General features: G+C 50.0%; 2 protein-coding genes across 12 annotated transcripts in view; one reads left to right on the forward strand and one right to left on the reverse strand.

The window, feature by feature from the left end:
* IFT172 (intraflagellar transport 172) overlaps positions 1-7629 on the reverse strand; it is a 115350-nt gene extending 107721 nt beyond the window's left edge. For all 4 annotated transcript variants that reach the window (XM_050951104.1, XM_050951105.1, XM_050951103.1 and 1 more), the window contains exons 1-3: positions 7493-7629; positions 5785-5928; positions 919-1031 (exon numbers count right to left, since the gene is read on the reverse strand). In XM_050951104.1, the coding sequence (XP_050807061.1) occupies positions 919-1031; positions 5785-5928; positions 7493-7531 (296 nt within the window). In that variant the 5' untranslated portion in view covers positions 7532-7629. The remainder of the gene's footprint in view (positions 1-918; positions 1032-5784; positions 5929-7492) is intronic.
* Positions 7630-7949: 320 nt separating this feature from the next.
* LOC127049845 (low density lipoprotein receptor adapter protein 1-like) overlaps positions 7950-23294 on the forward strand; it is a 35270-nt gene continuing 19925 nt past the window's right edge. For 3 of the 8 annotated variants that reach the window (XM_050951133.1, XM_050951130.1, XM_050951131.1), the window contains exon 1: positions 7951-8072. In XM_050951133.1, coding sequence (XP_050807090.1) covers positions 7988-8072 — 85 coding nt within the window. In that variant the 5' untranslated portion in view covers positions 7951-7987. Of the gene's footprint in view, positions 8073-15771; positions 15842-23294 lie in introns of all 8 variants that reach the window. The other 5 variants (XM_050951129.1, XM_050951132.1, XM_050951134.1 and 2 more) reach the window with 3 other exon arrangements.

Consider the following 23294-nt stretch of genomic DNA (forward strand, 5'->3'; position numbering starts at 1 on the left):
CCCTGCAGAGGGATAAGGTGGAGCCCAAACAGCTCCCTAGAACCACACGCAGGGGGAGCAGACCATCAGGGGGAGGGGAGAAGAAGGCCTTTAAAACAGTTACTTCCCAGAACAACTGTAGTTCTCGTAGGCAAGGGCCTCCACAGAACCACACTGCAGAGGATGCATGTGTCCTGGGTGCATCAGCACTGACCTGAACAGCAATGTCCACTGGGGCTGTGCACACTGCCCTTTTCCTCACTCCCCACTCACCTCAGCATACATAGGAGAATATGGTGACCTACATCTGATTTGCAGGAGGCCACAGTGAAGGGATTTGACTTCTGCCACATTAGTACAGCCTGGAGTGGAGCAGGAAAGGCACGAGCAAGCCATGAGCCAAAACAATATGCCTGATGGGGCTCAATATCCCTAAGACTAACTACAGGAACGACAGACATTGAGAAAAGCCAAACTTCCATGGAAGGGAGCTGAATTCCTATTGCCCCAACTGTCCCCAGAAGGAAATGAGGAGCAGTCATGTCTGCACTCCTTATAAGGCCCTGGCAAAAGTCAGAGGGCACAAGCCGTGGGCAGGGTGTGCAAAGGCCCTATAGCGTTCTCCTCCAGACCTCTGGCTGGCACACACCTGCAGAAGAGATCTGGCAGGTAGTACAGTACTTGAAGAACCTTTATGCTGTTCAGCAAAACCACTCAGTGTAACAGGGGACCCCGGTTTAGCGTTGGGTAAGGTATGATTTGAAGGGGAAATGAGGGCTAGTGTAGAGTGAGAGCTGGCTGAACACCAGGGCAAAAATCATGGGTATGAAGAACACATTGTGCATTTCCAAAGCAGTCTGCAGTATTGGCAGAAAGGAGGTACCACACACACAGGCGCATGGCACCACACACACAGGGATGCTATACTGAGGGCCTCACCATTCCTCTCCGATCTTGTAGACGTAGATGATGTTGTCTGTTTGTCCAATGGCAATCTTGGTGGAGTCAGGAGAGAATGCCATGCCTTTCACCATGTAGCTCTTCCTGCCATACTGGGGAGAGGAGGAGGGAGGAAGCATGGACCGAGGGTGAGGTTAATAAAACATGTCCCAAAAGAACCTCAAGACAGACCCAGAGTAAGGGTCACAGGTCAACTCATTCAGTTGTGTAAAGGCCCATACAACATACAAGCTGATCCCATTCCCATCCCACCTCCATGGTGTGATCTTCCTGCACTTCTGAACTACACTGATCTAGTGTTGCCAGGCACCTGGCTGTGGTTACAGCTGCTATATACAATATCTAGCAGGGAGGTTAATGAGAGTAACTAACCACTGGAACTTATCAAGGGCCAAGGGGGATTCTCCATCACTGACCATTTTCCAATCAAGATTGGATGTTTTTCTAAAAGCTAGATCCTAGGAATTAGTTTGGGAAAGTTCTATAGCCTGTGTTATACAGGAGGTCAGACTACATGATCACAGTGGTCTCTGGCCTTGGGATCTATGGAATGAGGGTGGGTCAGTGTGAGTGAGATACCCCAGCCCAGCAGAGCCAGCTGAAGGATTAGGTAACCTGCTCGCTCAGTCTGATTTCTCCTTCCATACAAGTTGTTCACTGGATGCATGCTAGGAAATTAGAGATATGGCTCCCTATTGCTGTGCTCATGCACAAAGAAGCACATGCTTACTCCCACGGGAGCACATGGTCAAACACCACTGCTGGACCATATACAAAAGCATGCACAAACACGCACAGGTGCATGCATTCTCACAGTGGCAGCCCTTAAACACACTGACAGGTAGGTAGATGCTGCATACACTGGACATAAGAACAGTCATACTAGGTGTGACAGAATGTATCCCTGGGTCCAAGCCCTAAACACTATTGCAGGGGTCAGCAACCTTTCAGAAGCGGTGTGCTGTGTCTTCATTTATTCACTCTAATTTAAGGTTTCGCGTGCCGGTAATACATTTTAATGTTTTTTAGACGGTCTCTCTCTATAAGTCTATATATTATATAACTAAACTAGTGTTGTATTGTAAAATAAACAAGGTTTTCAAAATGTTTAAGAAGCTTCATTTAAAATGAAATTAAAATGTTGATCTTAGGCCGCTGGCCCACTCAGCCCGCTGCTGGTCTGGGGTTCTGTTCACCTAGGTCAGCAGCGGCCCGAGCGAGGCCTGCGGCTGGGACCCTGGCTGGCAAGGGTACATCAGCCAGAACCCCAGACCAGCAGCGGATGGTGCTGGGCTGGCAGCCAGGACCCAGAGGGCTGGGGGCAGGCTGGAGTCAGGGCTGGGGGTTGGAGGTGTCAGGGCAGGGGGGTGCCAGGTATGGGTGGGGGTGCCAGAGTCAGGGCTAGGGTTGGAGGGGGGATGAAGGAGTCAAACAGAGGGCTGGGTGTGTATGAGGGAGGTACAGGGCTCAGGGCAGGGGCCTGGAGGGTGTGCGGGGCTCAGGGCAGAGTGCGTGGTGTGTGTGTGGGGGGAGGGTCTGGGGTCAGGGCTGGGTGATTGCCATCCTAAGAACTCCCAGCCCCGCTGCTCCTTGTCCCCTGACTACCCCCTCCTGGGATCCCTGCCCCCAACTGCCACCCAGGATCCCACCCTCTATCTAAGCCTCCCTGTTCCTTGTCCTCAGACTGGACCCTACCCCCTACCTGTCCTCTGCCCAGACCCTTATCCACACCTCCATCCCCAAACAGACCCCCAGGACTCCCATGCCCCATTCAACCGCTCCCCTCCCCGACTGGACCCACAGAACTCCCAACCCATCCACCCCACCACACTCCCTGCCTGACTCAACCCCTCTCCACATCCCTGCCTCCTGACAGGACCCCCAGAACTCCCAACTCATACAACCCTCCAGCTCCTTGTCCCCTGACCACTCCCTCCAGAGGCCCCTCACCCTAACTGCCCCCGCCGGACCCTCCTTGCTTCCAGTCTCCTGACTGCCCTGACCCCTATCCACCCGCTGCCCCTTCACAAACCCCAGGACTCCCATGCCCCATCCAACCCCCCCTGCTCTCTGACTGCCCCCTCCAGAGACCCCTTCCCCTAGCCACCCCCCCCCCCGAGATCCCATTCCCCACATCCAACCCACCCTGCTCCCTGACTGCCCCCACCCCTTATCCAACACTCCCAGCCCTGGGCCCCTTACCTTGAGGCTCCACGCAGAGCCAGACACGCTGCCCCGTGGGAGAGCACAGCCCCGGCCCTCAGAGTGCTGCGCGTGGCGGTGGAAGAGCTCCAGTTGAGCAGGGAGCGTGTCTGCCTCCCCGCGGAGCCAAATGCTGCCCCACGGGAGCGTGCAGGGCTGCATGGCTCCAGGGGAGGGGGGAGCGTTTCTGCTTCCCTGCGGAGCCAAACGCTGCCCCGTGGGAGCGCGCAGCCCCAACCCCCAGAGCACTGCGCGCACCAGCAGGACTCCAGGGGAGGGGAGAAGGCGGGGGAGGGGCCGGCAGCTTGCTGTGCTCAGCTCGCGGCCTGGGAGCACGGACCCCGCGGCTTGCTGTGCCCGGAGAGTGGGGCCATTTGCCCACCCCGTGTGCACATCTATGCTTCTGCTCTCTGCCCCCACGGGGGGAGCAGAGGGCAGATGAGAGCGGGCTGGGCTGGGCAGGATTTTTAATGGCATGCTGGAGTCCCGGCAGGCTCCAGCGTGCCATTAAAAATTGGCTCATGTGCCGTCTTTGGCACGCATGCCATAGGTTGCTGACCCCTGCACTATTGTAATAACTTTTGTTCAAAGTATTCCTTCTGAAGTATCATTTGAAAACTCATAATTTGCTGGTCATTATTGTTCTGGTAAAATATGTGTGGCAACATTTTATGTGAAGATACAAGGTTTTCCAGTATGATGTTATTAACATATGTTCCAAATCACAGCTCTCCCCGAGCAGAAGTTGGCAAATAGGCCTGACCTAAACAAAGGAATGTGTGCTCTGCTTAATTTGCAGTAAACAGAGTCATCAAGCAGGAAGGGGAAACACAGGAAGCTCAAATAGATGAGAAAAGCAGCAGGGAATGTCCTTCCACATGGACGTTTTGTCTCCTGGTACCCAGTTGGAAATGCTTTACAAAAGGGGGGACTGAAACTATATAAAGGAAGGGAGAATACCCCAACATATCCCTCCCTCTTCCCTTGCCCATCACATTCTCTACACCTGAAGCAACAAAGGAAGCCTTCATTGGATTCTGAGGGAAGGACTTCTGATCTAGAGGGTTTGGTCAGTAAAACAGCTGAAAGCACATAGTGAGAAACTTTGCTTGAATCTGATATATTAATTTGGCACCAGTAGGGTTTTAACATTATTTTAGGGCTGTCAAACGATTAAAAAATTAATCGCAATTAATCGCAAGATTTAAAAAAATAATCACAATTAATTGCAGTTTTAATCGCACGGTTAAACAATAACAGAATACCATTTATTTAAATAGATCATAAATAGGGCATAAAAGCATGTTAGACAAATGCCTGTCAGGGATGGTCTAGATAATATTTAGTCATGCCATGAGTGCAGAGGGCTGGACTAGATGACCACTTGAAGTCCCTTCCAGTCCTATGATTCTATGAAGATGGTCAGAGACGCAATCCCATCCTCAGGGTGTCCCTAAACTTCTGACTGCCAGAAGCTTGGACTGAATGACAGGGGATGGAGTGCTTGATAATTTCCCTATTCTGTTCATTCCCTCTGAATCACCTGGCACTGGTCACTGTCAGAAGAGAAGATACTGGGCTAGATGGACCATTGGTCTGACGCAGTATGGTCATTCTTATGTTCTTATGAAATTGATATTTTATATTCTGATCCAAACCCTGTACTATTTTGGGTACAGGCTACAGACTTCTGTTTCACCCGCCACCAAGAGGACCAGTCAGCTATGCTGGAATGCAAGCTAGCTGTAGATACTTCCAGGCTGTTTGTTTGCTGACACGGTTGTGAAGCATTTGAAAGGACTGAAAAGTTGCCATTTCTCAAGCTCTGAAAAGTCCAGGTGACACTCAATACACACACTATGATCATATTATAAAGATTGAAAAATCACCTCTGAGAGTTCAGAAGGGAATGTGTTTTGGGGATTGGTCCTGCTTTGAGCAGGGGGTTGGACTAGATGACCTCCTGAGGTCCCTTACAACCCTGATATTCTATGATTCTATTCTATGTGTGTGCTAAAGTATAAAAAAAAATGCTGATACCTTATATTTGAATGTTTGCATCAAAAACAAAAGGGGAAACATCTGTAGAAAGAAAATCAGTAGGTTTATTGTTTAATAGTTTTGTTAAAAAGTTATTCCTGGTATTCCAAAAAAATATTTACAATACTTTATACCATATACAATGTGTTTCATGTGCATTGCTTGTTTTACTAAGAAAGCGTACAGTAGTCTCTCTAAGGTTTAACTCTGTGTCATGCTTTCTGAAAAGTTTTGACAAGATAGAACTTTGGCCTCTGCTTCAACAAAGAGTTAAGTTGAAGTCCAGGAAAGAGGGGATGGTATAAATATACAGAATATTGCTTAAGCATTCCAACCCCTGTCCCCTTTACAACAGCATAGGAACAGTCTCGGCCATGTAGTTGTACTCTGATGGGAGCAGCATTTGAGGCTGTGCTTTAGGGCTGTGCAAAATGTGGTGTAGCATTTCAAGCTGTTATGAGCCCTCTGAAAAGTATGGAGCAACTTACAAGTTGCTCTTCTACTGCCAAAAAACTGCCCTGCATAGCAGCATGCAAAATATCAGTATCTCACAGACCAAGAGGGTAGGGTGTCCAGTTACACACAAGCAAACAATCTCTTTACCTTTGCATCAGCAGGCTTGGTGGAAAATTTGTCCCTTCTCTCTCCATGCTCATCATACAGAAGCACGACCCTGTCTACAGTGCAGACAGCAAACTTGGCATTGTTGTAGGACCAAGCCATGCAGGTGACCTTTGCAGCACCATCCTGGAAGAAAACACAGCCATTGCCAGTCTGGAAGATGGTCAGACCAAAGGTCCATCTAGCCCAGTATCCTGTCTTCCGACAGTGGCCAATGCCAGATGCCCCAGAGGGAATGAATAGAACAGGTAACCATCAAGGGATCCATCCCATCACCCATTCCCAGCTTCTGGCAAACAGAGGCTAGGGACACCATCTCTGCGCATCCTGGCTAACAGCCATTGACTCCAAGACCCCTTTTCCTGAGTGGTAACAGCTAATTTTGACCCCATCATTTTATATGTATAGTTAGGATTGTCAACTCTGCCATATACATTGGCCAAAACGGACAGTCTTTACGCAAAAGAATAAATGGACACAAATCTGACATCAGGAATCATAATTTTCAAAAATCAGTAGGTGAACACTTCAATCTCTCTGGTCATTCAGTAAGAGACTTAAAGGTGGCAATTTTGCAGCAGAAAAGCTTCAAAAACAGACTCCAACGAGAATCTGCCGAACTGGAATTAATTTGCAAACTAGATACCATTAACTTGGGCTTGAATACAGACTGGGAGTGGCTGGGTCATTACACAAATTGAATCTATTTCCCCATGTTAAGTATCCTCACACCTTCTTGTCAACTGTCTGAAACAGCCATCTTGATTATCACTACAAAAGTTTTTTTCCCCCCTGCTGATAATAGTTCATCTTAATTAATTAGCCGCTTAGAGTTGGTATGACAACTTCCACCTTTTCATGTTCTCTGTATGTATATATATATCGTCTTACTGTATGTTCCATTCTATGCATCGGATGAAGTGGGTTTTAGCCCACGAAAACTTATGCCCAAATAAATTTGTTAGTCTCTAAGGTGCCATAAGTACACTTGTTCTTTTTGCGGATACAGACTAACACGGCTGCTACTTTGAAACCCAGCTGGGATTATGTTTTCCAATGTGCATTACTTTGCATTTGTCCATCTAGTCTGGGGTAGGCAACCTATGGCACGAGTGCCGAAGGTGGCACACGAGCTGATTTTCAGTGGCACTCACACTGCCCAGGTCCTGGCCAACAGTCCAGGGGCCTCTGCATTTTAATTTAATTTTAAATGAAAATTCTTAAACATTTTAAAAACTTTATTTACTTTACATAAAACAATCGTTTAGTTATATGTTATAGACTTATAGAAAGAGACCTTCTAAAAACGTTAAACTGTATGACTGGCACGCGAAACCTCAAATCAGAGTGACTAAATGAAGACTGGGCACACCACGCCTGAAAGGTTGCCGACCCCTGCTCTAGTCCACAGTATCTGCTCTCCCATGGGCCAGTGCCCCCGGCTTCAGGGGAAGGTGCAGATCCCCACAGTGGCCATGATGGGGCAGCCTGCCCCAGGGAAAGGTTCCCCCCGCCCCGCCCTGGGCTTTCTGAATGGACCCCTCTGAGAGCGCTGCCAGGCTCCGGGTTCAGCCACGTCCTGTGGCCGGCAGTTCCACAGGCCCGTTGTGCTCCGTGTGAAACTAGTCCCACGCTCCGACCCGCCTCGCCCCTCACGCGCCCGGACTCCTGGGTCCCGCCCGCGGCTGACCTGGGGGGTGAGCAGCGTCCGCACGTGCCGCAGCTGCATCCCGAGGCCTCTCGCGCCGACCCGGCCACGGTGCCACTCTGGCTCCGCGCCTCCAGCCTCCGCGTTGCCCCAGTAACAGTCTGCCGAACACCACAGCGCGTAAACAGGCTACGTCACAGGGAGCGACCCGCATCGCGCATGCGCCAAGCCAGGCAGCGCCTCAGGGCGACGGAAGGGTTAGATGCATAGACTCCGCCCTCACGCGCAAATACCGGCGGCTCCGCCTCACCTACAAGCTCCGCCCATTCCACAGAGCTCCGCCTCCACCAGCCGCGAGCCGCACCCTCTTCCACAAGCCACGCCCACTCAGTCCGCCTGCTCTCCCCAAACAAGCCCCGTCCTCAGAGCCAGTCGCGTGCTCTGCCGACTGCGCGTGTCCGGCGGGGCTGGGTCGGGAGCGCGCGCTGGCCCCGCCCCGCCCCGCCCCGCCCGGGGCTGCGCGGCAGAGCCGCGGGGATGGAGGCGCTGCGGGCGGCGGGACGGGCCGTGCTGCGGAGCCCCCGACTCGCCCGCCACGGCCTGGGGCTCTGCTGGCACCGCAGTGAGTGTGGGGCGCGAGCGGGTTGTGGGGTGTAGAGGGGGGCGCGGCGGGGTGGGGGTATTGAGGGCGAATAGGGTTGTGGCATTGAAGGGGAGGGTGGGGTGGATGGTACAGAGGGGGGCGGGGTGGGGGTATTGAGGGTGGGGTGGGGTACTGGGATGTGGGGGTACTGAGGGGGCTGTGTGGGTATTGAGTGTGGAGTTGTGGGGTATTAAGGTGAATGGGGGCTGTGACATTACTGAAGGGGAGGGTGGGGTGGATGGTACAGAGGGGGGCGGGGTGGGGGTATTGAGGGTGGGGTGGGGTACTGGGATGTGGGGGTACTGAGGGGGCTGTGTGGGTATTGAGTGTGGAGTTGTGGGGTATTAAGGTGAATGGGGGCTGTGACATTACTGAAGGGGAGGGTGGGGTGGATGATACAGAGGGGGGCGGGGTGGGGGTATTGAGGGTGAGGGCGGGGTGGGGTACTGGGATGTGGGGGTACTGAGGGGGATGTGTGGGTATTGAGTGTGGAGTTGTGGGGTATTAAGGTGAATGGGGGCTGTGACATTACTGAAGGGGAGGGTGGGGTGGATGATACAGAGGGGGGCGGGGTGGGGGTATTGAGGGCGAGGGCGGGGTGGGGTACTGGGATGTGGGGGTACTGAGGGGGCTGTGTGGGTATTGAGTGTGGAGTTGTGGGGTATTAAGGTGAATGGGGGCTGTGACATTACTGAAGGGGAGGGTGGGGTGGATGGTACAGAGGGGGGCGGGGTGGGGGTATTGAAGGGGAGGGTGGGGTGGATGGTACAGAGGGGGGTGGGGTGGGGGTATTGAGGGCGGGGTGGGGTACTGGGATGTGGGGGTACTGAGGGGGATGTGTGGGTATTGAGTGTGGAGTTGTGGGGTATTAAGGTGAATGGGGGCTGTGACATTACTGAAGGGGAGGGTGGGGTGGATGATACAGAGGGGGGCGGGGTGGGGGTATTGAGGGCGAGGGCGGGGTGGGGTACTGGGATGTGGGGGTACTGAGGGGGCTGTGTGGGTATTGAGTGTGGAGTTGTGGGGTATTAAGGTGAATGGGGGCTGTGACATTACTGAAGGGGAGGGTGGGGTGGATGGTACAGAGGGGGGCGGGGTGGGGGTATTGAAGGGGAGGGTGGGGTGGATGGTACAGAGGGGGGTGGGGTGGGGGTATTGAGGGCGGGGTGGGGTACTGGGATGTGGGGGTACTGAGGGGGCTGTGTGGGTATTGAGTGTGGAGTTGTGGGGTATTAAGGTGAATGGGGGCTGTGACATTACTGAAGGGGAGGGTGAGGTGGATGGTACAGAGGGGGGCGGGGTGGGGGTATTGAGGGCGAGGGCGGGGTGGGGTACTGGGATGTGGGGGTACTGAGGGGGATGTGTGGGTATTGAGTGTGGAGTTGTGGGGTATTAAGGTGAATGGGGGCTGTGACATTACTGAAGGGGAGGGTGGGGTGGATGATACAGAGGGGGGCGGGGTGGGGGTATTGAGGGCGAGGGCGGGGTGGGGTACTGGGATGTGGGGGTACTGAGGGGGCTGTGTGGGTATTGTGTGGAGTTGTGGGGTATTAAGGTGAATGGGGGCTGTGACATTACTGAAGGGGAGGGTGGGGTGGATGGTACAGAGGGGGGCGGGGTGGGGGTATTGAGGGCGAGGGCGGGGTGGGGTACTGGGATGTGGGGGTACTGAGGGGGATGTGTGGGTATTGAGTGTGGAGTTGTGGGGTATTAAGGTGAATGGGGGCTGTGACATTACTGAAGGGGAGGGTGGGGTGGATGGTACAGAGGGGGGCGGGGTGGGGGTATTGAGGGCGAGGGCGGGGTGGGGTACTGGGATGTGGGGGTACTGAGGGGGATGTGTGGGTATTGAGTGTGGAGTTGTGGGGTATTAAGGTGAATGGGGGCTGTGACATTACTGAAGGGGAGGGTGGGGTGGATGGTACAGAGGGGGGCGGGGTGGGGGTATTGAGGGTGGGGTGGGGTACTGGGATGTGGGGGTACTGAGGGGGATGTGTGGGTATTGAGTGTGGAGTTGTGGGGTATTAAGGTGAATGGGGGCTGTGACATTACTGAAGGGGAGGGTGGGGTGGATGGTACAGAGGGGGGTGGGGTGGGGGTATTGAGGGTGGGGTGGGGTACTGGGATGTGGGGGTACTGAGGGGGATGTGTGGGTATTGAGTGTGGAGTTGTGGGGTATTAAGGTGAATGGGGGCTGTGACATTACTGAAGGGGAGGGTGGGGTGGATGGTACAGAGGGGGGCGGGGTGGGGGTATTGAGGGCGAGGGCGGGGTGGGGTACTGGGATGTGGGGGTACTGAGGGGGCTGTGTGGGTATTGAGTGTGGAGTTGTGGGGTATTAAGGTGAATGGGGGCTGTGACATTACTGAAGGGGAGGGTGGGGTGGATGGTACAGAGGGGGGCGGGGTGGGGGTATTGAGGGTGGGGTGGGGTACTGGGATGTGGGGGTACTGAGGGGGATGTGTGGGTATTGAGTGTGGAGTTGTGGGGTATTAAGGTGAATGGGGGCTGTGACATTACTGAAGGGGAGGGTGGGGTGGATGGTACAGGGGGGCGGGTGGGGGTATTGAAGGCGAGGGCGGGGTGGGGTACTGGGATGTGGGGGTACTGAGGGGGCTGTGTGGGTATTGTGTGGAGTTGTGGGGTATTAAGGTGAATGGGGGCTGTGACATTACTGAAGGGGAGGGTGGGGTGGATGGTACAGAGAGGGGCGGGTGGGGGTATTGAGGGTGGGGTGGGTGGTACAGAGGGGGGTTGTGGGGTTATTGAAGGCAAGGGCAGGGTGGGGTACTGAGGGGTGTGGGGGATACTGAGGATGGGGGCAGTGAGGGTGGAATGGGGGCACTGAGGGGGTGTTGAGGGCAGAGTGGAGGCCTGTGGGAGTATTTGGGGAGGATACTGAGGGGGCTGTGGGAGTATTTTGGGGAAGGTGCTGTAGGGTACTGAGGGTGGGGTTGGGGGCTGTGGGAGTATTGAGAGTGAGGGTGGGGTGGAGGCCAGTGAGAGTACAGACTTAGATCTGTGGGTGAATCTGGCTGATGGGGCTTTTTTTCTTTCAGCCTGGGTGGGGACATTAAGGGTGGAATGTGAGTGGGTGGAAGCAGCAGGTAGGATTGAGGGGGGCGGAGTGGGAGTGAGTCTTGGCAGGTGGGGCCCTTTTCCTTCTCCAGCCCAGATGGGGGGCAATGAGTGCCAGGGGCCCCAGGAGCAGGAGGAGCCATGGCATTGCTGGGGTAGTGAGTGTCTCTGCCCCCACCCCTATATCTCAGGGCATTCCATGGTCTAAGCCAGTGTTTTTAAAATCATGGGTCATGACCCACTACTGGGTCGCAACATGTAAAGTGCTGGGTCACCTTGCTGTGGTCAGCACCGCCAACTGGGATGTTAAATGTCCTGTAGGCAATGCTGCCCAGTTAAGGCAGGCTGTGCCTACCTTTTCTGGTACCACGCTCTGCCCCAGAAGCGGCCAGCAGCAGGTCCAGTGTCTAGGCAGGGGGGCCACAGGGCTCCTTGCACTGCCCCTGCCCTGAGCACCAGCTCCGGCCAATGGGAACTGGGGCTGGGGTGTGGTGCCTGTGGGTGAGAGCCTCCGCCTAGGAGCCAGACCTGCTGCTGGCTGTTTCTGAGGCGCAGCATGGTCCACCGTGCATCACGGCTGCACCTCTGACTGGGATCTGATGAAGGGAAGTCTGTGCCCCAATCCTCTGCCCCAGCCCTGAGCCCCTGAAAACCTGGAACCCCTTCCTGCACCCCAAACTCCTCATCCCTGGCCCCACCTCAGAGCCTGCAGCCCCACTCCAGAGCCCTGCACCCCTCCCACACCCCAACCCTCTGCCCCTGCCCAGAGCCCCCTCCCACACTCTGAACCTCTCATTCGTGGCCCCACCCCACAGCCCTCACCCCAACCATCTGCCCCAGCCCTCAGCTCCTCTCACACCCCAAACCCCTCATCCACAGCTCCATTGTGTCGCATGCATCAACAATGTTCTTCAGCTGGGTCCCCAGAAAAAGTTTGAAAACCACTTGTCTAAGCAGGGCTACCTCCAGACTGCAGAGACACTGAGTCTGATCCCTAATCTCATGGGCTGGGAGTGTCCATAGCACTATCCCTTTGGATCCTGGAATGCCGGTTTGGGACCCCTGCTTCTCTCTGCAGTTAGAGATGACTCTGCACTCAGACCATGGGACAGCGAATAAAAGCTGGGGGGGGGGGAGAAATCTTTCCAAACACAGTTGAACTGCTCCAAATGCAGTCCCATCACTGAAAGACCCCCCCAGTAACCTGGTGCTAAAGGGGCCCAGTAACAATTGCCCAGACCATCTGGGAATTGAGTCATATTCCTTCAGCACTCCAGATCTCAAGGGTTCCCAGTCACCTCTGAGAGGGGATATGGTGCTATCTCAGATCCCAGACTCCAAGGGTTAATCTCTTGTCTCTGAGATAGTTTTATACTAATGGATGTGGATATGTGGCCAGTACTGTCTTTGTGTTTAGTGTCCAGAGACCTCATTTGGGATGGGGCTCCACTGTCCTGGGTGGTGTTGGACAAATGCTGGCCCCGCCCCATGTAGCTTACAGTTTTAGGATGCAAAGTGCACCCATGTGGATTAACAAATTCAAAAATTGAGATTTCTATTGTATTTGATATGAAGAGTAATACAATCAGTACAGAGTCCAGCGGAGGGCAACAAAAATGATTAGGGGGCTGGAGTACATGACTTGTAAAGAGAGGCTGAGAGAACTGGGATTGTTTAGTTTGCAGAAGAGGAGGATGAGGAGGGATTTGATAGCTGCTTTCAACTACCTGAAAGGGGGTTCCAAAGAGGATGGATCTAGACTTTTCTCAGTGGTAGCAGATGACAGAACAAGGAGTAATGGTCTCAAGTTGCAGTGAGGGAGGTTTAGGTTGGATATTAGAAAAAACTTTTTTCACTCAGAGTGGTGAAGCACTGGAATGGGTTACCTAGGGCGGTGGTGGAATCTCCTTCCTTTGAGGTTTTTAAGGTCAGACTTGACAAAGCCCTGGCTGGGATGATTTAGTTGGGAATTGGTCCTGCTTTGAGCAGGGGGTTGGACTAGATGACCTCCTGAGGTCCCTTCCAACCCTGATATTTATTCTATGAGAGGTCCTCATTTCATAGTACATTCATTTGTTTTTCAGAGTGGTCACATTTTCAATATGCTGCATATTTTTGTATCCATGAAGGGGACTGATGATTAGGGGAAGACAGCTTGAGTTCTTGGCACCCAGAAGGGAGACAGCTCCTCTTTCCCTCCCATTGTGAGTGTGAAAGTAGAGAAAGAACTGACAGGGATTTGAAGGAGATTTCATAGTCAAATAGTCCCCTTATGTGAGCAAGAGTTAGGCTAGCTGTAACCCTAACAACATGAGATTTGTAGAAGTGAGGATTGTGTGAGGTGAGTGGGAAAGAACTGTGTGAGAAAAGGATGGAATGTAGACTATAGTCTAAATAGAGGTGACAAAAATAAGATATCAGGATGACCTATGTATGAACAAAATGCATCTGTTGCTCATTATTGTATGTAACAAGGTATAAATGCTTGCTGTAATTGTTTACCTGGTGAGAGACCTGTTTATTTCTCACTCCATGCAATTGCTAGAGATAATAAAGTATCTGACTTGCTGCACCCAACCTGAGAGTGAGAACTCTGTTTTTCTCCAATGTGTGGGAACTGACTTTAAATTCAAAAGAGAGAGAGGGGATTGAACTCCTCATTGCCCCCCCCCAACAGCAAGAAATCAGCACATTAACTGGCTATTTCTGCTAAAAAGATCATAAATGATGGCACTGGGCTTCAGAATCACCATCCCATTGGGATAATTTGGGCAGTTACACCTTTCAGGATATTGTTTGAGGCAAATTCAGGAACACAATGCTGCTACTGTTGCAGCATAGGAAGGGTGGGAAAGAGGGACATGGTTGGGTAGTTACAATTCCCACACAAAAATGAGGAGTCCTTATGACACCTTAGAGACTAACAAATTTATTCGGGCATAAGCTTTTGTGGGCTAAAACCCACTTCATCAGATACATGGAGTGGAAAATACAGTAAGCAGTATATATATACAGCACATGAAAAGATGGGAGTTGCCTTACCAAGTGGCGGGTCAGTGATAATGAGGCCAATTCAATTAAGGTGAAAGTTGCCTGTCTTCAACAGTTGACAAGAAGGGGTGAATATCAAGAGAGCTAAAATTATTTTCGTAGTGCTAACAAGGCCAATTCAATCAAGGTGGCCGTCGGCCATTTCCAACAGTTGATAAGAAGGTGTGAGTAATCAGCAGAGGCCAAACTACTTTTTGTAGTGATCCATCCACTCCTAGTTTTTATTCAAGCCTAATTTGATGGTGTCCAGTTTGTAAATTAATTCTAGTTCTGCAGTTTGTTGCCAACTCTGTCCACATATCTATTCAAGGGACACCCATCATAGGATCTAACCACATCAGCCACACCATCAGGGGCTCGTTCTCCTGCACAGCTACCAATGTGATATATGCCATTATGTGCCAGCAATGCCCCTCTGCTATGTACGTTGGCCAAACTATACAGTCTCTACATAAAAGAATAAATGGACACAAATCAGACATCAATAATTGTAACATTCAAAAACCAGTAGGAGAATACTTCAGCCTCTCTGGACACTCAATAACAGACTTAAAAGTGAAAAGAACGAGGATTACTTGTGGCACCTTAGAGACTAACAGATTTATTCGGGCATAAGCTTTCGTGGGCTAAAACCCATTTCATCAGATGCATGGAGTGGAAAATACAGTAGGAAGATACACACACAACATGAAAAGATGGGGGCTGCCATACCAACTCTAACAAGACAAATCAATTAAATTGGGCTATCAGCAGGAGGGAAAAATACTTTTGTAGTGGTAATCAGGATGGCCCATTTCAAACAGTTGACAAGAAGGTGTGAGTAACAGTAGGGGGGGAAATTAGCATACAGAAATAGTTTTTAGTTTGCGTAATAACCCATCCACTCCCAGTCTTTATTTAGGCCTAATTTGATGGTGTCCAGTTTGCAAACTAATTCCAGTTCTGCGGTTTCTTGTTGGAATCTGTTTTTGAAGTTTCTTTGTTGAAGAATTGCCACTTTTAGGTCTGCAATTGGGTATCCAGGGAGGTTGAAGTGTTCTCCGATTGGTTTTTGGATGTTATGATTCTTGATATCTGATTTGTCCATTTATTCTTTTGCATAGAGACTATCTGGTTTGGCCAATGTACATGGCAGAGGGGCATTGCTGACACTGATGTACCTAGTATCAGAGGGGTAGCCGTGGTAGTCTGGATCTGTAAAAGCAGCAAAGAATCCTGTGGCACCTTATAGACTGACAGACGTTTTGGAGCATGAGCTTTCATGGGTGAATACCCACTTAGTCAGATGCATCATGTGGACGGAGTTGGTGATGGGGTTAGTTGCAAGAGTAGGTTCCTGGGTTAGTGTTTTTTGTTGTGTGGTGTGTGGTTGCTAGTGAGTATTTGCTTTGGATTTGGGGTCTGTCTGTAAGCGACGACTGGCCTGTCTGCCAGGGTCGGTGAGGGGTCATCCTTCAGGTTAGGTTGTAGATCCCTGATGATGTGCTGGAGAGGTTTTAGTTGGGGGCTGAAGGTTACGGCGAGTGGCTTTCTGTTACTTTCTTTGTAGGGCCTGTGCTGTAGTAGCTGACTTCTGGATACTCTTCTGGCTCTGTCAATCTGTTTCTTCACTTCAGGAGGTGAGTATTGTAGTTTTAAGAACACTTGATAGAGATCCTTTAGGTGTTTGTCTGAGGGATTGGAGAAAATGTGGTTGTATCTTTGAGCTTGGCTGTAGACAATGGATTGTGTAATGTGGTCTGGATAAACTGTTTGAAATGGGCCATCCTGATTACTGCTACGAAGGTTTTTTTTCCTCCTGCTGATAATTGCCCACTTTAATTGATTTGTCTCATTAGAGTTGGTATGGCAACACCTCTCTTTTCATGTTCTCTGTATATGTATCTTCTACTGTATTTTCCACTCCATGCATCTGATGAAGTGGGTTTTAGTCCATGAAAGCTTGTGCCCAAATACATTTGTTAGTCTCTAAGATGCCACAAGTACTCGTTCTTTTTACTGATACAGACTAACACGGCTACCACTCTGAGACTTAAAAGTGGCAATTTTTCAACAAAAAAACTTCAGAAACAGACTTCAGCGAGAAACTGCAGAACTGGAATTAATTTACAAACTGGACACCATCAAATTAGGCTTGAATAAAGACTGGGAGTGGATGGGTCGCTACAAAACAATTTTCCCTCTGCTGATAACTCACACCTTCTTATCAACTGTTGCAAATATTCAACATTCACCTTGATTGCATTGGCCTCTTTAGCACTACAAAAGTAATTTTCCCTCTTGATATTCACCCCTTCTTGTCAACTGTTGAGAATAGGCCACTTCCACCTTAATTGAATTGGCCTCATTAGCACTGAGCCCCGCCCCCCCCACTTGGTAAGGCAACTTCCATCTTTTCATGTGCTGTGTATATATATACTGCTTACTGTATTTTCCACTCCATGTATCTGATGAAGTGGGTTTTAGCCCATGAAAGCTTAAGCCCAAATAACTGTGTTAGTCTCTAAGGCAGTGGTCACCAACCTTTTTCGTGGGGCAGGCGCTGGACGACTAGCCGCCGAGGACAGTGGCTGCTGGACAAGCAGGCACTGAAATGATGCCATGAAGCAGCACGTCAAGAGGCGTCGCCACCGAAATGCTGCTGTGAAGGAGCGTCATCAAGAGGCGTTGTCGCTGAAATGCCGCTGAAATTCGGGATTTCGGCAGTAGTGCTTCTTGACGTTGCCACTTCTTGGCAGCATTTCGGCAGCTGCTTATCCGGCGGCCAGTAGGTGGGTGCCCATGGATGCCCTGGCAGGCGCCACGTTCGGTACCCCTCCTCTGAGGTGCTACAAGGACTCCTCGTTGTATTTGCTGATACAGACTAACACGGCTACCACTCTGAAACCAGTTCCCACACAATATGCCTTGAAAGCACTGAGCTGGGGCAGCCAGAGCACAGGGCCCAGCTGTGCAAACCAAAAGCAGTATTACTGCAGGCATTCACATCTCACCTACACTGAACCGCTCAGCATACACTCACTATCTTCTGTCTCTCTCCATCCTTGTGAATGTCCAGTAGCTTCATACTGATGTGAGTGAGGTCTGGCATCAGGTCCCCCTCTCAGTGTGGGAGAGGTTCAGGGGAAACGGAGCAAATGGGGGAGTGCTGCTGGAGAATGATCTGGATTGGTAACTCAGTAGAAATGAGGAATCAAAATTTGCATTTGCAAACTAAGGCTGCTTGTTGGCTGGTCAGAAGGAAGAGGGAGATGTTGACTGTGCAAGGTGCCTGGGGTGGGGAGAGCTGAGTGCAGCAATGTGGGTGCTGGAAGGGAGGTAGCTGTGATGGAGAAGGGGCACCGAAGAACAGAGCTGGGGTGTTGAATGATTAAGCTGCTCTTTCCTTGCTCTTAGTGGCTTGGTCTGTGCCTCTTCTGGGGAAAGGGGTTCTGTGCTCTCTGGATAGTAGGGTGGGCAGGCCAGACTGCACAATCTCCTCCTGAAGACAGAGCCTGAATGCTGTGGTGAAAGCACTTTGTGCTCATGGCCCTATTCTGCCTTTGGAGACTCACTTTTTTCCAGACCCCCAGTTCCCCTGAGTGCAGATGAAAGTGGAACAGGAGCATGTTGTTAAGATACAGGAAGCTGTGAAAGCTCAGCAGCCTCCTATCTCTGGAGGGCTGCAGAGAAGAGCTAGAGTACTCTAGCAGGTGGGGCCTGAGCCAGTCTGAGACCAGCCCCACAGTGATGGCTGGAGACCTCACACTCATGCACCCTGATACTCCAGTGGGGGTGGGTTACCCCGAATCCTGATCCATAACCACACAGGTGGGGACCACACAAAGCTGAAGGAGCAAAAGGATCTTAATGTAGGAGATAGTCACTGAGCCAGCCTGACCTGGGGGATGCCAGCCCAGCCATGTGTGTGGAGCTGGGGGGGGAAGGGAGGTGCTAGCTTGGCCCCATTTATTTACTTGTAACTTACAGTTGAATCCTCCCATTTCTAACTAGCAGTTTCTTGCCCTACTTTTTGAATCAAGGTCACTTGCTTTAGCTAGTGAAAGAGGCTGCAGGAGGCAGTGACTGAGAGGATTCCCTGGGAAGGCTTACGCTGTCTAGATGGTTCTGTGCTCTGTACAAGGCTGTTCTCCCACTGATTCACGCCTGCCATGCACTCAGAGCAGTGTCCTTGTTAATGTGCCTTCTGCCTGTTGTACCTGCTGAGAGGTGGGGACCTGGATCCTTGGGCTGTGGGCCATGTAGGCTCTGTACAGATTGTGTCCAAACAATGCCATATAAAGCTATTACCCTGGACTCCAGTTGGTAACTTTCCACTCATATGCCCCTCTTCTCATGCCCAGACTCTTGCACATATGCAACATTTCAGTGGAAAAAGTGCAGTTTGGGCCAGAGGGGAATGGCCCTGGAAAGTTTTAGCAAAATCTTGGGGGAATGAAAAGTGCATGGAAGGCAAAAAGTAGGTCAAGAAACAAATATGTACTCCTGTTTTAGTCACACTTTTGCCCATAGTAAGCTGCCTTGTGATCATGGCTGGTAATGCCTTAGTGTAGTCTCCAAGTTATACATTTAATGTTTGTGCCCCTGCCTCACCTGTCCCCAGTTGCATTCCATATTCACCATCATGTCATATTCCTATCTAGATAGTGCCTCCACCAGTGTTTACAACCTTGTTTATACCACACTCAGCGCAGTGAGGCACCAATTCTGGTTGAGGCTGCTGAATGTTACTGTAATGCAGAAGCAGCAAAGAATCCTGTGGCACCTTATAGACTAACAGACTGTAATGCGGAAAATCATTTACAAGATGATAGAAAGTCTGATTATCAGACGAGTGATTAAAGCAATAGGAGCATATTTTGTTTTATTTAGATCTTCACAAGTCTCCTGACCATGTGCTCCCTAGACACGTGTAGAATTAATTCAATTACAAATATTACAGAAAGTGAAGATTATACACTTCCTTATGCAATTAATTCACTCGGAATATACACTCAACAGCAAGCTGTTCTGAAGCCTATTCATCCACCAGGAAAGTCTATGAACACGATTATCGCTAACTTCAAACCAAAGTGGGGCTCAAATCTAACCTAATGATTTAGGAGCAGCATAGATCTGAGTGCTGGTGGAATATTCTGCTGGGCATAAGTGCTGCATCTGGCACTAGCTGGAATTTCCAAATGCTTACTGTGACGAAGTGGGAATGTTTTCTCTGAATACTGTGTGGGTGCCTCAGTTTCCCCAATGCATTTCTTAAGTATCTAGGTGGTGGGATAAGGGTGTGTAATTGTTGCAGAGCCTTAGAGGGCCAGTGTGATACTGTCTGCACAGAGAATGGCTGACACCTCATCTCCTGGCAACTGATGGGCTTGGTCCCTCCCCTGCAAGGTGCCAACTGAAGGTGTTGGAGGACAAAGGTCAGGTGGCCTCCTGGCTGGGAAAGAGACAAAGGCCAGAGGAAGGGCTGGAGAGTTTCAGTTTGGAGCTGGCTGGGGAAAGAGAGGGAGGTGCAGACCTGGGGTCTGGCTTCCCTGGCCCCAAAATGGACCTGACTTAAGGCTCTGGTTTCTGTACCTACAAGCTCTGTTTTGGACTGTGTTCCTGTTGTCTAATAAACCTTCTGTTTTACTGGCTGGCTGAGAGTCAGGTCTGACTGCAGAATTGGGGTGCAGGACCCTGTGGCTTCCCCAGGAGCCCTGCCTGTGCGGAATCGCTGTGGGAAGCGAACAGTATGAGAAGAGGATGCTGAATGCTCCGAGGTCAGACCCAGGAAGGTGAAGTCGTGTGAGCTCCTTGCCCTGGAAACAGTCTGCTCAGAGAGAGGAGGCTCCCCCAGAGTCCTGCCTGGCTTTGTATGGAGTAGTTCCAGAGCGTCGCCCCGGTGACTCTGTGACGCTGCCCCATGTAGAGTGTGCTGCCATGATCCAGGCTCGAGTTTGCATTGGTCTAGTTAACTGGGCCAATTCCTGCCCTCAGAAAAGTAACCCCTCTAGCTAAGAACAGTTAAAAAAGTGCTGTTGGCCAGGCTGCTGCTTGGACTCCAGAAGCAGCTGGGGAGCCAAGAAGTCCCGGAGCTGGGAACCTGCAATGAATGGCAGGGAGCACAAGGGGGCCAAAAGAGAGATTTCTGCCACTTGCCTCCTTCCTCTCTCCCCCACCCCTCCAGCCTGCATGTGATGCCTCAGTGCTGTCTGGGCTGAGTCTCAGCCAGGTCCCAGTCTGCGAGGCCCTGGGTAAATTGTTTAATTAGTTTAGGGATGAACTCTCTACAGCTGGGTCTCATCAGCATCCTTAAGGCACTGCAGCTTGTATCTCCTCACTCATGGCACCAGAGACACCTTCATAACAGGGCTGGCAGAGCAGAGGCCCACAAACACTCAACAGCCAGTGCTCAGAATGAGAGAAATGAATCCTTCTAGCCCTGCAAGGATCTGTTTGGGGCCTGTCCCTATTGAGTGCAGTAGGAGCTGTTACCCACACAAAATTGTTACACACAATCTAGGGCACCCACCTTTACCCTTCCATGTGCTCAAGGTATAAGGCACCCAACTTTACCCTAAATTTATTACCTGCACACTCTAGGACACCCCACCTCTACCTAGTTCCTAGGGTTCAAGGCACAACCTGGTTGATTTAGGCACCCCCACCTTTTCCCAGTCCTTAGGGCTCCAGGCCATCCATACCCAATTGCTAGGGCTCAGGGCCTAATCTTTTGTGGGTTTATGGTGTATTTTACCAGTGAAAGAGCCTTACACAGTAATATCCTTAACCTCTATTTATTAACAATCACCCAAACAATGCACACACTAAGCATACAATGCTCACCACTCCCAATAAGGCAGATGAACTTTTCTTGATGGCCCATTAGGATCAGGTCATCTGGGGCTCCAGCTTCTGCACTGTGTGGCAGATCTGATTTGGGGTATGTCCTGGAGTTGGTTCCAAAGAACTTCCTTTTAGACCTCAGTTTATATAGTGAAACTTGAGTCCTGCTTAGCTCTACCTTAACAAATCATTTTACTAAAATATTGTGAAACAATTTTCTAGCCAATCCTAACATTGTAAAACAATTCTTTATCCAATTATGCCCCATCATCCTAGTTGATTTATACTTTACAAAGTTAATTGTGCAACAGACAATCAAAGAACTAGACAGACCATGTAGATAAACAATAGAGAAATGGGGATCATAAAGACAAAACAATAAAGTAGGGATTTCATAAACACATCTGTTGACAATTGATTTCTTGCCACAGAGAATGCTATTAAACAAAGTTTTCCTTAGCCATCTGAAGATTGGTTTCTTTATCTGGTGATGCTGGGCACTATTAGGACAGGGTTGCCTTCTCAACAGCCCAATATTACATTGTTTTAATGTAATTTAGATGGAATGTGAGGATGTAACTTTCTGCTTCTTGGCTCATGGCTCCTGCTCGCTTTATATGGCTCCAGAAAAAGGCCTCAGACCTTACAGTATGGCTACAGGAAAAGGCCTCATCCTTACAGAGTGGGGTTGGGCTCTTAGTCATAACCTGCTTAAAAGTATCTGGAATGTGGGCTTTCACACTATCTCTGTGGGAAATGATTTTGTCCAAACCATTTCCAGCACTGAACTGAGCCTCTGACACGTGGACTGGGGCCTTCCTGGAAGGGGCAAAACATGGTTCTGAAAAGAGGCTCATCTGCATGGAGCAGGAAAGACCCTGCCCTGTACTGAGGAAATCCATGCCAATCTGATGTTCACAATATGATTAGGAGCCCAAGTTTCCCCCAGGCTGACTCACCACTAAGAACAACCAGAGGCTGTGAAGAAAAGAGGGCAACTACAGTATTGAATGGTCAATTCTCTGTGGTCCATTCCCATTACCCTTACAAGGGTAAGGCCCTGGCCTTCTGTTTCTTGTCATTTCTGTAGTTCCCCTCCCTGTAACTAACCTAGTTGGTGCTGTTTAAAATCCATGGACAATGGTTGCTAACAGCAGGTTCAGAGCCTCAGCTCATCCTGTTAAGCTTCCCATTTGTTTCTATTACTAGCTAGTGGACAGCGTAGAGATCAGTGAAACATTCAGCACATTAAAAGTTGCTTCCATATATCGAATGTGATGGTACTTTGACCAATAAATAGGTCTGTCATCTTTAAAGATAGAGAACTTCCATTTATCAAAGATTACGTAGATCCTGTAGGAACCAAGCTGAAGCTGGAGTGGCACAAATGGAGATTTAAATGTATTCATACCCTATTTTCCAAGCCATGTGTCCCACATACTGTAGCTGTAGCATGTGTAATTATGTAACCTGTTCCCCTGAGCCTTCTGCCATGAGAGTGCAAAGCCCTGTGGTTACTTTTTTCTCAAAGAAGCTAGCTGGCTAGCTAGCTAGGAGAAACTGGGGGCTGGTCATTGGGAACCTTCCTTATTCTAAACAAACATTCTATGTCTACAGGAAAAATGGCTGCAGCTCAAAAGGCAGCTGTCATAAACAGATAGCTAAGAGTTAATGTTCTTTTACCTGTAAAGGGTTAACAAGGGGAACCAAACACCTGACCAGAGGACCAATCAGGAAACAAGACTTTTTCAAATCTGGGTGGAGGGAAGTTTGTGTGTGAGTTCTTTGTTCTTTGTCTTGGTTCGGTGACCCTCTCGGCTCTGAGAGTGATCTTTCTATCTCCAGGCTTTCTAATCTTCTGTTTCCAAGTTGTAAGTACAAGGATAGTAAGACAATAGGTTTATATTGGTTTTTTTTTCTGTATTTACATGTGTGTAGTTGCTGGAATATATTCTTTTTGGATAAGGCTGTTTATTCATTTTTTCTTTTAAGCAATTGACCCTGTATATTGTCACCTTGATACAGAGACCATTTTATGTCTTTTCCTTTCTTTTTATATAAAGTTTTCTTTTTAAGACCTGTGGATTTTTTTTTAGTGGGGGCTCAAGGGGATTGAGTCTGCAGCTCACCAGGGAATTGGTGGGAGGAAGAAGACGGGGGGAAGAGAAAATCTTTGTGTTAGATTTACTAAGCCTGACTTTGCATACCATCTGGGTGAGGGGAGAGAGAGATTGATCTCTCTGTACT

Source organism: Gopherus flavomarginatus, chromosome 4 (genome assembly GCF_025201925.1).
Source record: "Gopherus flavomarginatus isolate rGopFla2 chromosome 4, rGopFla2.mat.asm, whole genome shotgun sequence".
Taxonomy (NCBI): Eukaryota; Metazoa; Chordata; order Testudines; family Testudinidae; genus Gopherus; species Gopherus flavomarginatus.